At 42.7% G+C, this 15,648-nt stretch overlaps 1 protein-coding gene across 1 annotated transcript; it reads right to left on the minus strand.

Moving 5' to 3' along the window:
• Positions 1 to 942: 942 nt before the first annotated feature.
• CRTAM (cytotoxic and regulatory T cell molecule) lies at positions 943 to 15,517 on the minus strand. The gene is made up of 12 exons (XM_042800388.1): positions 15,469 to 15,517; positions 12,025 to 12,171; positions 9,151 to 9,303; positions 8,806 to 8,937; positions 5,564 to 5,734; positions 4,920 to 4,991; positions 4,723 to 4,788; positions 3,599 to 3,670; positions 2,963 to 3,067; positions 2,422 to 2,568; positions 1,965 to 2,048; positions 943 to 1,073 (listed from the first exon to the last, which is right to left on the minus strand). Exons 1-12 carry the CDS (start codon positions 15,515 to 15,517, stop codon positions 943 to 945), a joined length of 1,329 nt encoding a protein of 442 aa, XP_042656322.1.
• Between the last annotated feature and the right edge of the window lie 131 nt (positions 15,518 to 15,648).

Below are 15,648 nucleotides of genomic sequence, written 5' to 3' on the forward strand. Positions count from 1 at the left end.
AATCTCTAATGAGAAAAAAGAAATACAGCCTTCTGCTGTAATGTCAATTTCCTTTATTTTAGGAACCCGGTTTTATCTTTCTGCAACACAAACAGGCTTCCCCCGTGATGGCGTGGCGGGGCTCGGCAGATGCAAAGTCTTGGCGGTTCTCCTCGCTTGCTTGCTGGCAGGCAGGTGACACTATCGCTGAATTTGGGAGGCCCGTGCGTTACACCATGCAGCCTCTTTCTGTTTGCCAGCACCTAGTTTGAAGACTTCCATATTTTCAGGGACACCCCGGGGAGCTTAGGCGATGTGGGAGACTGTACAGTCATAGCACCCAAATTTTTTTGTTTCAGAGCCCCTTGCAGGTTGGTGCTGATGCAGCCTTGCACAGCAGAGTGCTGTTATTGTACAGGTAAGAAACTGAAGCCCTTTCCCCCCCCCACTTTTTGAAAACACTTTGGACATCAAGGTGCTTTCCTGCTTGGTTATATACAGCTGGATGTCCAGGTTTGGGGGCAGAACGGGATAATACAAGTCCCAGTTGGTTTGCAGCTCCCAGGGTTTCCAGCTCAGTCCCACGCTTGCAGAGGAGGTGGCCGAAGCATTACACGAATATCTTGGTATCCTGCGGTCTTCAGGGCTATTGCATGTTCCCTTGCCTGGACCCTAATTACCAATAGGATCTGAGATGGGATTGATGAGCTCTGTTTCTGGCAGTGGTTAATTAAATCCTCTGAGGATTACAGGTAAAACAGTGTGTTCATTGCTAATGGGTTTCTAGGAGCACCAGTCCCATAGACGTGTCCCACTGTTTAAAGAAAAGCAGTCTCAATGGTCTTTTGGATTGAGGGTAGCTGTTTGTACTTCTGCTCCTTGAAATCATATTGATATCTGAATGCTCTAATATAAATATCAGGAAACAGTGCTGTTTCTGCACGTTGTACAGATTTGCCATTGCTATACATCTGTTTCTTTTCCACATCCAAACAGTTTCTCACTTATTGCAATGTTTTTGTCTCTTGGATTCTTCTGCGTTGCTTCCACATATCCTTCTGTCACATATTGTGTGTTGGACTTCTGATTGACAACTGAAAGATAAACACACATTTATTACTGATTTTGTATAGAGGGTGCTGCGTACCTGCTTGAAATAGGTGTTGAATTAGAGTGTTATAGAATAATAAAAGACAACATGCATTCCTAGACATTGTTAGGTCGTTCATCACAGCAAAGACTGAGATGCATGATGTGATCTAATGCAGGTTACACAACACTCTAGGCATTAATTTGTACTAGAAGTGGTTTAAATATTTAATATTTCAAAATATTTGAAAAAGAAGGAAAGTTTTGAAAATATTTTGACAGTAATTATGAGCCCCCTTCTCTTTTAATACTCCTTAGGTGCTGCAATAAAATGTTGAAAGATGTTGGCAAAGTTCTCTCATTCTTGCCATGTGGGTTTATAAACCTGCCAAAAGCTGCCTTTGTTTAGACAAAAGTCCAAGTGTGGAGCAGAAATAGCCCAGCTGAGGGGGCTAGCAGACCTGCCTCGTCCGTTGTCACTGGCTGAGGACAGGACTGATGAAGAACTGATGTTTTGTTGGTGGCAGAATCGGATAAGAGCCATTCAGGAGAATTTAACAATAGTAGTATTCACAGTACATACCACCCATATTGTTTTTAATAATGTTTCAGTAGATTATATTTAGAAACTAGATAAACCCATTGTGATTATCCAGTCTAACTTAGCAAATAAAAAGCAGTGGTTTTCATTTTGCACAGTTCTGCATCACTCTTGCTGAAGCTATAACTTCTGTGGTGGACCACTGGGTATGAAAGATTTGGGTTTAGAAAATTTAGGATTAAAACGTGCAATTTGTAAGTATCTCTGTATTGTAAGATTGATTGCAATCTGCTCGGGCTGTGGTCAGTAGCAGTGCTCTAACAGGAATGAGTTTATGTTGGTTAAAGCTTTTTACCGTGTCCGTTCTTCTCATGGCCCAGACTGTCTTCATTACATTTGGATTTATAACTCTCCAGTGTCTGCTCTGAAACATCATTTTCTGTGCAGAAAACAAATGTAATTAAGATTATGAGATTTTTCTGTGACACCTCATCACCCTCTGCCTTGAGCATAAAAATCCCGAGAGACTGGTTATAAAGTGGGTGTTCAGTCATCTCGATCGTCTAAGAGGTGTGCTTAAGACAACAATTTAATTGGCTTTTGTGGCACCTCATGTCAGCTGAAGCATGGCCCGAGGCCACCCGCTACAGGGACTCTTCAGCAGTTGTTTGCAACAAGTCACAGTCACTGCCTGTGGGACAAGGACATTTAATGGGTGGCTGGAGGAGCTGTGTCTTGTCTCTGCTTAAGAGGGTCCTTAGCTCTCCAGGCCCTCTGAATAAAGCAGCATCAGCAGTTGTGCGGACACCCACCTCTCTTCCACACTCCATGAGCTTTTTTCAGCTTCCTCATAAAAAGCAGGACAATGATGAGCAGCATGAAAATCAGAACAGCCACCAAAATCGGCAGCAAGAGATTATTCTCCTTATTTTTGATGCCTTCAGTTTTCTGATCTTGCTCTGCAAAAGAGGCAGGTGTATGTTTGTGTTGTTAAATAGCTTTCTGTGAGTCTCTGGTAATTAAGACAAGAATGATATATTCTGAACCAAGCCAGACGAACATGGTGGGAGTACAGAAGTCACCTTACTGGACTTCATTTTAGAACGTGAAGTCAAATTTTTTCTTCTTGTATGAACAATAAAAACTGATTGGAATCAGTGGACAGTAAAATTTAGCTTTTTTTTCTAGCTGATAAAAATGGCTGTGTTTCTGCGGTCTCTCCCCAGGATTGCAAGCCAGCATTACCCTAGTGTACTGACAGAAGGTCTGGAGGTGGATACATGGTCAGAGAGAACCAGCTTGGGGTAAGAAAGATCATTGCATGTTTGGAAGCTGTCATTAAAGAGTTCGTACCGGAGGCGATGGTGGAAATCACAGTTACATTTTCACTTGGTAGTGGAGCTTCTGTCCTGGAAAGTTCCTCTTCTGTGACACTGGCACTAAATGATGTTTCAGTCCCTGGAGGAATGGAAAGGGGAACAGTATTTCTCTGAAGGGGAAAAGGATGCTTAAGAAATGCATATTTTCCCAGCAGCTTTGAAGTCCAGGGCACCTGGTACAGGAACAGAAAGGGACTTCTGGAGCCCTTGACTTAAAGCTCTGTGCTCACTTCCTGAACGCTGTATTTTGTTTTTATCTGAAGACCACCTAGGATTTACAAACAGAAAATCCTCAGAGTCTCTTACACATTGCTGCACTGAATGGTTCCCATTTACAGCCAAATTAAAACACAGTTGAGCTTTGACTCTTTGCTCATCTGGGGACTTTCCCTGTCCATCCGTTTGCTTCTCTTGCTTGCAGAACCAGGAATGAACACGTATCCTTTTCCTTAAAACAGGGCTTTTGTTTTCTTTTTTTTTTTTTTTGGTATTCATATCCCTGACAACTTTTTTACTGCCTTCATAGCTCACAGTGGTGCAGTCACCTAGTGTGAGAATCCCTATCTTTTGCCACCAGCCCCCTGATGCCACTGATGATGTAAGGTCATACCGGTGGGGACGCGATAACTCGATGAACCAGCCAATTCTTCCTTTCCTGCTGCAGGTGTCATTACTTCGGACCCTGTGCAAACAGAGAGGTGAGCTCCGATTTATGCACACAGACAACATATCCTTGTAAAACTAAAATAATTATGTGCTGTGTCTACCAAAACTGTACATTCATAAGAGGTTTTCTTCCTTCTCGGGCATGTAAGCACACCTGGTGAAAGTCCCGTTAAAAGATTCAGGCTCTCTTTCCATGTATTTCTGTCAATGTATGTATGAATTGTTTATCGGGTCATAGCCATTCTGCAGTGTTTGTAATCACTGATGTAGCACTTTTAAACAAATATAAGAAGAGTTCACATTATTTCTGAAACACCCAATTGTTTTTTCACTGCAGGGCCCGGCACACGAAGCAGGGCGTGCACCCACCTTGGTGGGTTTTGGCCAACCGATCTGGGCAGTGAGGCTCTTAATTCTTCTGCTGGAAACAACTCCTCAGTTCAATAACTGCAGCCTGCAGCACACTATGTGCACTGATAACCGTTGTTGCACAGTGCCATCTAGTGCAACCGTCCACAGAAATCCCACCCTGACGCGATAGTGGCTGCAGTTGCTAATGCCGATCTTCTAACTAGAGGGACTTTGCTTTCATGGCTGTAAAACTCCTTGCACAAGCAAGAAATGCTGTTTTTTATGTTACGTGCTTGCTTGTAATGTGGAATGTAATGCTGTCTCTGCAGCATTTCTGTCCTGGTTTGGTAAATTTGTGTAACTAAGACCCAACTTACAAGTAGATGTGACATGTGGTTGGAGGTTTTGCAGGGTTGGTGTTGACGCTGAGCTGGTAACTACTGGATCCTCTGGTATTGCAGAAGGGACAGCTGGTTGTTTGGATCCTAAAGGAACCCCCCCCAGAACACAGGACAAAAATCAGAAAACACACTTTGCCATCGAACTGATCCTTGAAAAAGGACACCTGCCCTGTATGCTCCATGTTCTGGACTGTTTGGCTGCTCTATCTGATCAGTGGTTAGACTTACAGCCCTACCCTCCCACCTGCAGCTTCCCTATCCTCTGAATATATTAAATGCTATGAAATGGGGAAAAGACAGAAAGTGAAACCCTTACCAGTATGCTGTGGGTAGCTTGGAGCAGAGGCCGTGCTGCTGTTCAGATCTGACATTGCTGTGGTCACTGGGGAGAAATCCAAAGCAGTTCTGAGGGCTGTGCAAAATGTCCCTCAGTGCTGACGGCAACTGGGGATAGATGCTGTGTTTACCTGACCTGTGCATTTATTTAAAAGAGGCCAAGCAGTTAATACCTACCTGTAGATTGCTCATTCTCAGAGCCATGTGTATCCACCTCCAGCACAGCTGGTGAAGGATTTGGTTTTCTCACTGAAAAAACCCAACAACGGTACAACTTTCAGAGCAATTTATAAGCATTTTTTGAAGCAAGCAATCTAAAGAAGAATGAAGTAAGAATAATTAGATCCATCCTAATGATGAGTAAATAGGCAGAAGGCAAGCTCTACTCTGATTATTAGACAAGCAGCTTCAGCGTTAATTTACAATATTTACACTCTGCTAGTTTTCCAGATGGATGTGTCTAATACGCAGAAGATGTGGGAAGCTCACAGCTTTTTGAGAACATAAACTTTGAGTTATCTTTAAAGCTTTAGGACAAACATCACCTGAATTCTAACAGCTGCCCTGGGGAACTGACCTGCTTGGGCTGCTGTGGCTTAAGTTTCGTGAATTTTAAGGTAGTTAAGAAGCAGGAAGAAGCCCCCCCAATCTTAGTTTGGAGTTCTTTTTTTTTTTTTTCCCCAGGTAGCCATCTCATTTAAAAACAGATTCCACACATGGGGCAGTAGGCTGTGAGCTTCAGCTTTGCATATATATCTGTGTAGCTTTCGCCGCTTCAGAGTGGTAAAATGGGAAGCCTCTGCTGAAGGAGCCTGCAGTACCTGTCCTAGAGAGGTCCTCAAACTGGAAAGATGCCATCAGCTTCTCTTTTCCTAGTGCTTGGTGGCGAATGATGCAGCTGGCTGTCGAATTGGGCCCATAGGCGAGGACTGTCAGCGTGCTGGTTGTGGTCCATTTCTTCCCATCAGATTCTAACTTGTGCTTAGTGTCACCTATACACCCATTGGAAGAAAACATTTAAGTGCTTTCTAGTCAAGAGCAATTTAATGAAAAACCTTCCAGGCACAATCTGTATTACCTTGCTGTGCTAAAGCAGCACCTGATTGCTGTGCACAAGTGGTTCATTGTGTAAATGGATTACATTGGGAGCCCAAAGGCAGCAAGGTCATGTTTTCTTCCTCGGCAGCTGTGTAAGTGCAGACCTCACTGCACCTCCTGCATTCAACCCAGGGCCTCTGCTCGGTTTCATGATTTGACATGGAGTAATTCCCCAGCAGCACCCTGCAGGACTGTGGCAAAACATCCAAACACCCACTGGCAATTTTGGTCCTTCCTGAACGGAATAAATGGATTTGCTGTGTGCCACAGCCACCCATGGCCCGAAGTGGGGAACCTCAGGGCAAGGACCTGCTGTTTTGCAGCATGACCGAAATCTAGAAAAATTCTGAATCTGCTATGTGATATCCAAGGACATTGAAATTTGTGTCTTAATAGCTGTGGCTTTGTTACTTCAAACATAAAAAAGTTGTGCAGTATTTGTGCATATTGATAAATATGCACAATAAATATTAATGTGCAATGTTTGCATTTGCAATAAACATTCATATAACTCTCTGAAATCCTGTGCAAGTCCTCCATCATCCCCACAGTGCAGGTTTGACTGTTCCCCTTTTGCAGCTGGGGAAAGTTAATCACAAAGATTAATTGCCTTGCCGTAATGAATTAGAGCGAGCCATGTAACTTGTCTGATGTAGTTCTTAGTCCTCTAGGTAATACTGACTTCTGCTCATTTATATGACATGGAAAAATAAAGATGTATTTCATGTGACGCAAAGAGACGTGTTTCAATAGCTCTGGTGGAGAGGGAGGTTTTTTCAGGTGTTTACCTTAAATGACCATGATGGCACAATAATTTCTACTGTCTGTTTATAATGTAGAAGTTCTCTGGAAACAAACTGATGCTTTCTCTTCATGTTACCCTTGGTAACACCCTTATTTCTTAAATAAAGGAAATTCCTTGTTTCCAATTTAGCCTTTACAGATAACTTGCTGTATCATGTAGATCAGTATTCTTCAACCCTCTTTTCCATCCCCAGCAGGGTCATATAAAAGCTCAAAAGAATTTCAAAGTGTTTTTGCTAGGAAGGAAATAATCTTTGTCAGCAACAGCTCAGTAATTACAGCTGATTTGCCCCTGCTGAGCCCTGGTGGAACCGAGGTGCTGCCAGTAATTAAGATGTATTAGCTGTTTTCTGATTAGTATAAATATTTGCAGTAAGTGATTAAAGCTGAGCATGGAAGGGGGAGAAGGGAGGGTTATTTGAAGGCAGTCACCTTCAAAAAAAGGGGAAAGGCACATGCAGAAAGTTTGAGAAGCAGTGAATTAGGACAGTTATTTCTTCCTTTGAAACATTTTAATTCCTGTCTGCCCCAAGCAGGCCATGTGGTGAAATCAGCACCTCTTTGTGCAATAGTCCTTCCTCTGAAAACCAGATGAAAGCAGATGAAAGAGCTCCAGAGCAGCCCCTATGCCTCTGAATTGGGGTCCTGGGTGCCCGTACCGTGTGGGGAGAGTCAGGTAGTTCTCACTATGCTGGCTTAGTGCTACAAAAGCAAGGAGGGAGAAAGGTGAGCAGAGTGTTTTGTTAAAAAAAGTGGAGAAACGTATGGTTGGTTTTATGTGTTGTGGGGGATGTTTAGTGACCGAGTTGTGTGTCATGATGTTGCAAATAATATACTTTATCAGGCCAGAATTGCAGTTGTATCAAGCTTAAGCAAAGCACTGTATTTAGTAGAACACTGGGAAAAATGTATATAAAAACTCAGAGGTGATATATTGCTTTTCTGAACTCTTTGTCACTTCACAGTTGGTATTCCCCCAAACCCTTTCAGTCACACATAGCCCAACTCTTCCCGAACACATGCAGAATTTTCAGACCTGCTTTCCCAAGACCCATGTGCTGCTCCAGATCACCTTTCCCCCTGCAATCGCAGATAGCTTTCTGTCCTGGCTTTCGTGTGCCTCACTTAGCAGATATACTGCTTCCCCTGAGTACAGTTTCTTTAAGCAGAGGGTTTTATGCAGTTGCATTAATACCTGTGTATCTGGCAGCCTGGATTATTTTATTGTTTTTCTTTTTATTTATTCTTGATTTCTAGCTATGCTCAGACCAGCATGCTTCTCTTGTTTTCCAGAGCTCTTAGCCATTTTGGGGTGGGAGGAGGAAGATTACACAGGCTAAGCTTTGAATATGTTGTTTGATGATGCAAACTATAAATAAGAGCTTGTTAATATGTGAAAGAAAATACATTTGCATCTGTGGGTATTTTCCTCATGCTTTGATACAGACGTGCATTTCCTTTCCACTGTGCTACAGCTAGTAAGGTAGTTATTATTAGACACGGCACTCAGAGGAGCTATTTATATAGCACCCAAGCTAAACTGAGCTATGTGGTGGCTCTGTTCCTCCTCACCTGTGTCCACCCAAACGTGTGCAGACCTTTCCTCACTGGGGAAACCATGGCAGGCTGGTGTGGGCTGTGTTTCCTGTGCTCTCCTCTTGCTTCTGCTAGTGAGCTGCTTGGCTCGGAACAGATAAATGAGAGAGGAAGGCTGCTGGGGCGTGCGTGAGCTGCGCAGTGAAACTGAAGAAAATCTGTCTACTGGTCACAACATGGAAATAGTTATAATGGATTTGTGAACTGGCTTTATACTGGGGCTTTGAAAATTGTGCCTCCAGAGTTTTGGTTTCCTTTTATTTCAATGGAATTTAATTCCAGACTCTCAAGGGACTTAGGTGCCAAGTGGTGGTGGTGTTCTGCACTGAGTGTGAGCTGAGCAGGTGAGCTCTCTACCTTGCACAGACACTGGAATTTAGTGCTGACTTTTCTTCAGACCTGCACCGCAGGGGCCAGGTTGTACTAAAGGAGTAGAGGATGAGTGGTGATCCCAAATGATGTGTTGCAGAAGGTGCTGGTGCTTCACCCTCCATTATTTTTAAACATACCCAAAGCTGATAAGAAGAAATTGTTAGTAATCAATCCCTATGCCTTTAACACTTACCAGGGAGCTCTATCCCGTTGTCCAACAGCCAGGTAATCTGGGGCTGTGGTTTACATCCTTGGGCATAGCAAGACAGCGTAATGCTTCTTTTTGTGTCTCGGGATACTTCCAGTACTGGAGTAGAAGGAGCAGCTGAAGCAGTAAGATTTAGAGTCAGTTATAGAACATCTTTCAACTCGGTTTTATGAATGGCTGCATGCATAGCATTATTTGGGCGGACTGAGCTAAAACCAGGATTATGTTGTGTTAAGCACCATGCAGCTGAATGCACAAATGCAGGTCTAGAGTTGAGGAGCTGGCTCTGTTGTTCTGCTCCTCTGAAGCAAAGCAGGTGAAGGAACTTACCCAAAACCTTAACAGTCTTGTTCTTGCTTTTGAATGGGATGCTGTAGTAGAAGCATTTATATACGCCTTCATCGTGCACTGTTACGTTAGACAGTTGGATGGATAATTCATCCTTTGAATAATGGATAAGTTTGTACCTCTGATCTCTTAAAGCTGTAAGGAAAACAAAACCCAGCATGCTATGCGTGTTGGTACATAAGAGGAAGACAGATAATCAAAGCAGTAATGAATGAGGATATTTTTATTGGATTTTTTTAATTCATCATCACTTGATGTAAGGGAGCACTTGTAGCACAAAGTATTTCTAGCGGGTGTTGTGCTAGTACAGAGGCAGCAGCAGACTGAAGAAGGGGGGGTGTATACCGTCAGCAAGGAAAAATGGCATGTTTTTTCTCACTTTTATTTTCAGGGGGTCTTATTCCTGTGTTCCCAGGTATTATAGCATTTGGGTTCTTTAAGTATCTAGATGGATAAATATAAGCAAACATTGGGGTGTGCGGTCAGGGAAATCATATGACCTTTGAATATAGAGCATAGATGCATGAGCTGAAGATCTTTCCCTTTCCCGTTCCTCAAGCCTATATTTGGACTTGAAAAAAATCACTTCCCCTCTTTGGATGTATTTTGTGATATATAAATGAACACTATGGTCAGCACACACCTCTATTAACTGCTTATTATTTGGCTGTTTAACTTTTCCTGTCCTTGTATCATTACCTTGATTTTAATGAGACCACCTCATAGGGTATCTGTATGCTGATGTACAGTTCCCTTTCTCTCTCTCGACTTTCTAGTCTTGACTTCATTCCTTCTGCTGGGTGAACCATGGGAGTCCTCGGGGTCAGGCCAGCAAGTCACATGGACTTTTCCCACAATCACAGCACAGAAACTTTCTGCCCTTAAACTGAACTGAAACTATGGATGCGTACCAGTCATTAGGGAGAATAAGAACCCAAAAACTATCTTTTTAGATTTAATTTTTTTTAGCTGAGGTCTTGTAAAAATACGGAGTTGGGAGAAAATCACAGCAATACTATAATTTATGGAAGTGATTAAATATTAAAGGATTTTCAGATCACCATGATGTAAGACTAGTAGCTAGCTTGTCATATTTTTAACTACAATGAGACAGGAGGGAACTGATTCACGAAGTGGTTTATTGGAGAAGCAATGTGACAGAGATTCACAATGGTGATTCAGAATAAAAAATGGAACTGTCCACGTGCAGTGTGAAGTTTGATTTCTCTCTAAAGGAGGACTGTTTTCTTTTGTATTGAAAAAGGAAATTATTCAGTGTATCTGACTTATTGAGGATGCAAACGCTTTGCAAACTCTAGTCCTTGTGAGTGTTATATCATGCATCTTACTGAAGGATAACTGTGGGATGTTGAAACTATGGGTTGAATTCTTAGGTGATTTGAGATACTGTTTTGTTCATGTGGGTTAGAGCCTGCTCCTATAGATACCAGTGGATATGTTCTTTCCCTAACCTTATTACATTGCCATATCCACTCAGCAAACCTTTAAGCATCAAAAGGGCTAGAGCTGTTAAAAGATGGAAATAATTAAAAGTGGATATGGGCAAAATAAAATGTCTCACTTCAAAATTGTTTGCCTAGAAATAAAGCATTTGTGGCTGTAGCCAGGGCCATAGAGAACTTACATAGATGAAAGAATTCTTGCTACTCTTACCTACCTCTATGGTGTAAAATACTGAGAACATACATAAGTGTCAAAAATAGATATAACTGATGGAGAGGTGATTTCTTCCTAGGTCTTGCAGTTCTTGGGTTTAGGTATCGGACTAACAGACTACCACAGGGGAGAGAAACCCCTGCCATAGCCTGCTGTGGTTCTTGGAAATGTGGATGTCAAAGCAGCACAGGGTGGGTTGCAATAGCCCTGTTGCCTGTATTGGTTAGCTGTCAGTGGCTCAGCACTGAGTTTTTTTGGATTCAATTTGAATCTAGTGGTTCATATGCATTATACTGAGAATATTGGACTTGGGATCCTGGATTCTTCTGTAGGAAACAGTTCCTAATACATACATGTATGAGTCATTTAAAATTGCTAATGAACACTCATCCCACTTGCTGTTATAATTGAGTAAATAGGAGCAACAGTTACTCATGACATTTTCTATTTAGAAATATTGGCAATACTTGTGGGATGTATTAGTGGACTGGTTTGATGCAGGTGGCAAATCCTGGTCACTGGGATTCCCAGAGCAACCAAAGAGGATCTTCCGTTCCTGGGTAGTTTCAATGGAAGTTGGGTACTCAATATCATTTGGATAAATCCAAGTCATTATTATCATTAAAGCCTAAAGGCTTTAACAAGCAGAGATGCTGACTAGGCACTGTACAAATGGGGAAGACCAAGGCAGTTCTTATTTTGCAGAGCTGTCGAATTTGGACCAACAGAAAGAGAGATAAGGACAGAGAGATGTGAGGTGTAGGGAGTGGAAGGGAACACGGTAATTGTAACTTTGGCTTTGTCAGCACATATTAGAAATTACTGCTTGTTTTCTAAAAATTCCTCCTGATGTGTTACACTAAATTCCCCAGTGAGTAGAAGAGTACCCAGGGCTCTCAGGCACGTCTACCCCTGTCTCTCATGTAAGGCAAGAGTGGGTTTTTGTGTGAATCTCCTGGTGCTGGTGAAAAATACAGTTAAAAGCTCTAGTGCCAGACCATATTTGTGGGGGTTTCCGTTTCATCAGCTTCCTGCCAGAAAGGGGCCGAATGTAAAACCATCTCGAGCAGTTGGGTAGGAGGTGACTCAGACTGGCCATGGGTGGGAGCAGGGAAAGCCCACTCCTGAGTGACCCTCCAGCCCCACGTGGAAAGTGCAGCATTCAGTTTTCACACTTACCTCGTTGGGTGTCAAGAAAAATGGCAAACCCATCAGGGTTTAACCACTGCCGGGCAGAGCTGTCATCACTGCTGAGGGTGCAGCGGAGATTTAGGTCTTCTCCTTCCTTTAGAGTTATGGTTTCACTGCCAGCTCCTGGAAAATCCCCTGCCAGAGAAGAGGGGAAAAAACAAGTATTAAAATGTGACACAAACTAAAATGACAGTGTTTAGCACGGAGTAATATTTTAAGCTTTCCTTTTTTCAAGGGTATAAAGGTTTTTCTACAGTAGAAAACTTGTCAATATGATTGTACTAATAAAAATAAGTCGCAGTCATTATATAGGTCATGACAGTCACTGAGTAAGACTTGTACCAACATTGTGTCACCTTCACCTGCTAGCACAACCAAATTTATTTATTAAATGTTATTCCATATGAGTCAATAAAGAATTGATAGGAGACTCATGTAATGCATGTTCTCCCTGTATGTTTTCACAAACATTAGTTTTCATTATTCCATGTTCGCTTCTGGAAGTGTTGAACCTGATTTGCAAGTGTGTGCGACTGAGCAGTGAATGATCAGCACCTCTGAAAAAGGAGGCTTTTTTGTTCAGAAATTGTAATGCTGCAACTGCTTTGAATTGGATTTGGAACTTCTTTTGAAGATAAGATCCACAAACCTGGCCTGGCATAGGTTACTAAAATGAAATTTCACTCCCTCTTCTCCCAGTTCATTATACAGACAGGCAGTAAAGTGTGTTTTTCTCTCCAGACTTTCTAAGATATATAATACACTTTGTGAAAATATTTGATGACCTGGAATGAATTGCATTTTCCAGAAAAAAGCTTGCCCTGGAGAAATTACTAAGAGCAGTGCCTGGGTCAGAGTTAAGTAAATAGGCAGTAAGAGGGTTTTATTTTTCATTCCTGTTTTGTGTGGTTTGATTTTATTTTTCAGGTAGCTGTCTGCTGCAAGTTCCTGCTGCATACACAATGCATTGCAGTTTGGGGAAATGAATATTTCTGGGCTTCAGGAAAGCTTTTAATTTTCTTAAAAGCATTTTAAAATATACCAGAAATTAAGCTATCATACGGCATTCTTGCTGGACCTGATCTTTTACCACTAAAATCAGAGGAAGGACTTGTCTCCCTGTAAGACAGTAGTTTCCTGTGGGTGTCTGTTGCCATGCCTCACCCTTGAGTTTAGCACACCTCAGTGTTTCCTGGGCCAGAGGTGGCCTGGAAAAATGGTCAGCGATGTAGTTTGGGACTTCACAAAGAGCAAACACGCCATAGATATTTTCTCTTGCTTCACTATCTAATTTTTGGAGTCTATAAGCTTGTCGGAGAGATTTCCTTGTAATATCTTAATATTTTTTACTTTGGAATTTGTCAGCATGATGTATGCTGTGTTAGCTAAGGAGAAGCTGTGCAATAAGGAACTCCTGTCTACCCTTACTGCCAGGAGACACCACAGGTCGGGTTCAACTCCATTGCTGTGTGCTGGTGAAGGCCTGTGGAACTTTGAGTGGCTGTAATTCATTTACTATCACATATGGCACATCAGTGCCTTTGGCTTTTATTTCTTCTTGATTCTACCTCTGTTTCCTAGGCTTAGTGTCTCAGATGGTTTCTCAGGGCTTGTGCCACACGAGGGTCATTTGCAGAGGAGCAGTAGGAAGGGAAGACCTCCTGGCATGGGTTCCACTATTGAAGACCTGTGTCAGGAGGAGCATGTTTTGAAGGTAGGAGGGAGGGCTTTGTGGTTCTCCAAGGGGCCCTTCTGCACTTTCTCATAGCGATGGTTTCCTGTCACTAACAGCAGCGTGGGGTCTTTCAAGTCACACCTTTTGAGGTGAGAGCAGCAAGATTGAACAAGTAAAGGTGGGGGTGTTACTTGCTCTTCTAAACCAGAAAAAGATAGCCTCCAGAACAGCATATATATAACTTCCATGAGAGACCATGGCTTCATTCAGACTGTAACTCACAGGTGAAATTTCCTTCCTTGTATAGGATGCAGTTTGACATGGCTGTGGTCTTCAAGCCACTGTAGCCCACCACAGGATAATCACTGGGGTGTGGGAGATGCTCCTGTGCCAGCTCCAGAGGGCAGTGGTCCTTGTACTATGGGGATCTCGGGTGCCCCGGCTACCTGTAAAGACTAGTCTGGCATCAAGTACAGTGATAATAGCCACCTTGGCAAGAAAGGGCAAAGATTTCTTGCTAGAAATTGCAGGATGTAATTGAGCAGAATGGTTCATGCCTCTGGTTGCTATTATCCTTGCCATCAGAAAGTGCACAGAGAACTTTTTGTGGTGGTTCATGCTCAGTGCATCATTTCAGAGTTATCTTTAAAACTGGAGCCTTTAGAGACATCCTGTTTAATGAGTTATTTTTGACCTGTGGCTGTCGACCTGCGGGTGCTGGTCTGAATTAATTCTGATGGCCAAGAGCAGCTAGCAGTTGTCAGCAGGTACAAATTCATCATGCAGAGATATATGGCGATATTGGAGGAAGACAGGTTGCACACTCAGTGGAAACTCATGATTTGGAGCAAGTCTAAAGGGCATAGCAAGTGCTAGTTCAGCTAGAATATAACTGACAGCTCCTTAAGGTATGGCCTCTGTTAAATACAATCAATGATAATAAAATATTCTAAGTGTATGGTGTTACAGAACGGTTTGTTGCTGTTTAAACACTGAGACTTGATGTGGTCTCTGTTAACAATACCTTTGTGCGTGAGAGCATTAGCAAAGTGTCAGCAATAGCACTGCTATGGTTTCTGCTCCAGCATTTGTTAGGAAAGGAGAGAGACTATGCTTTGGCCAGCACCACTCTATTCCTCCCACAAAGGTCAGGAGTGAAGCTTATAAGAATCCTGAGCTGTAGATAGCTGTCTTGCTGCTTCTCTTACTTAAATCTTTCCCTATTTGACATGGTCAAATATGTATCTCTCACACTCTCCCATGTATGAAGGACGGGAGATTAGCAAAGGAGGTATAAGCTACATCTTGTAGTAGGTGTAAGGAGACTGAGCATTTAAAGCGCTTTTCATTTTCAGAGTACTTCGCAGGTGCTTTCTAAATGACTCTTGAATTCTTATATTAGCCTCTTTTCAGACAATACACGAATAAAAGCATACGCAGATATCCAAGCCATGGAAAGTAAGTGGTGATCTGCAGTCCAAATTTAAGGGAGAATCTTTTCATTTCCCAACGCTTTCCCGTCTCAAGCTTGCCACCAGCTGCTAGGAGGTGAACTGGTCTCATCAATACTGGGTTTAGGAGTTGGCTGGAATTCAGCACCAACATGCTTTGGAAAGTGGGTGACAATACAGCATCGTCACCAAGAGAACAATGGCAAAGTTGCCTTGCATGTGGTGTGCTGAAGCCCTGGAAACTGAGTTCTCCAGGCTGGACTGCTTGCAAAGGGGACAGTGTACAAGACAACACGTATCGCTTACCTTGCATCAGGAACAGAGCCGCGACATGAAGCACCCTGGTGAAAGTCATGTTGCGGTATGGGCGCTGGCAGCCTGTGCTGACTTCCTCTTTCTGCCGAGGCCGCTGTTCAGCCGGTCCCTTTTCAGCACGGGGGGAGCAGATTTACCATGACTTCATCACTGCCGAGGTCTTTGCATCCT

This window comes from Tyto alba, unplaced genomic scaffold, assembly GCF_018691265.1.
Source record: "Tyto alba isolate M040663 unplaced genomic scaffold, T.alba_DEE_v4.0 Super-Scaffold_32, whole genome shotgun sequence".
NCBI classification, from domain to species: domain Eukaryota; kingdom Metazoa; phylum Chordata; class Aves; order Strigiformes; family Tytonidae; genus Tyto; species Tyto alba.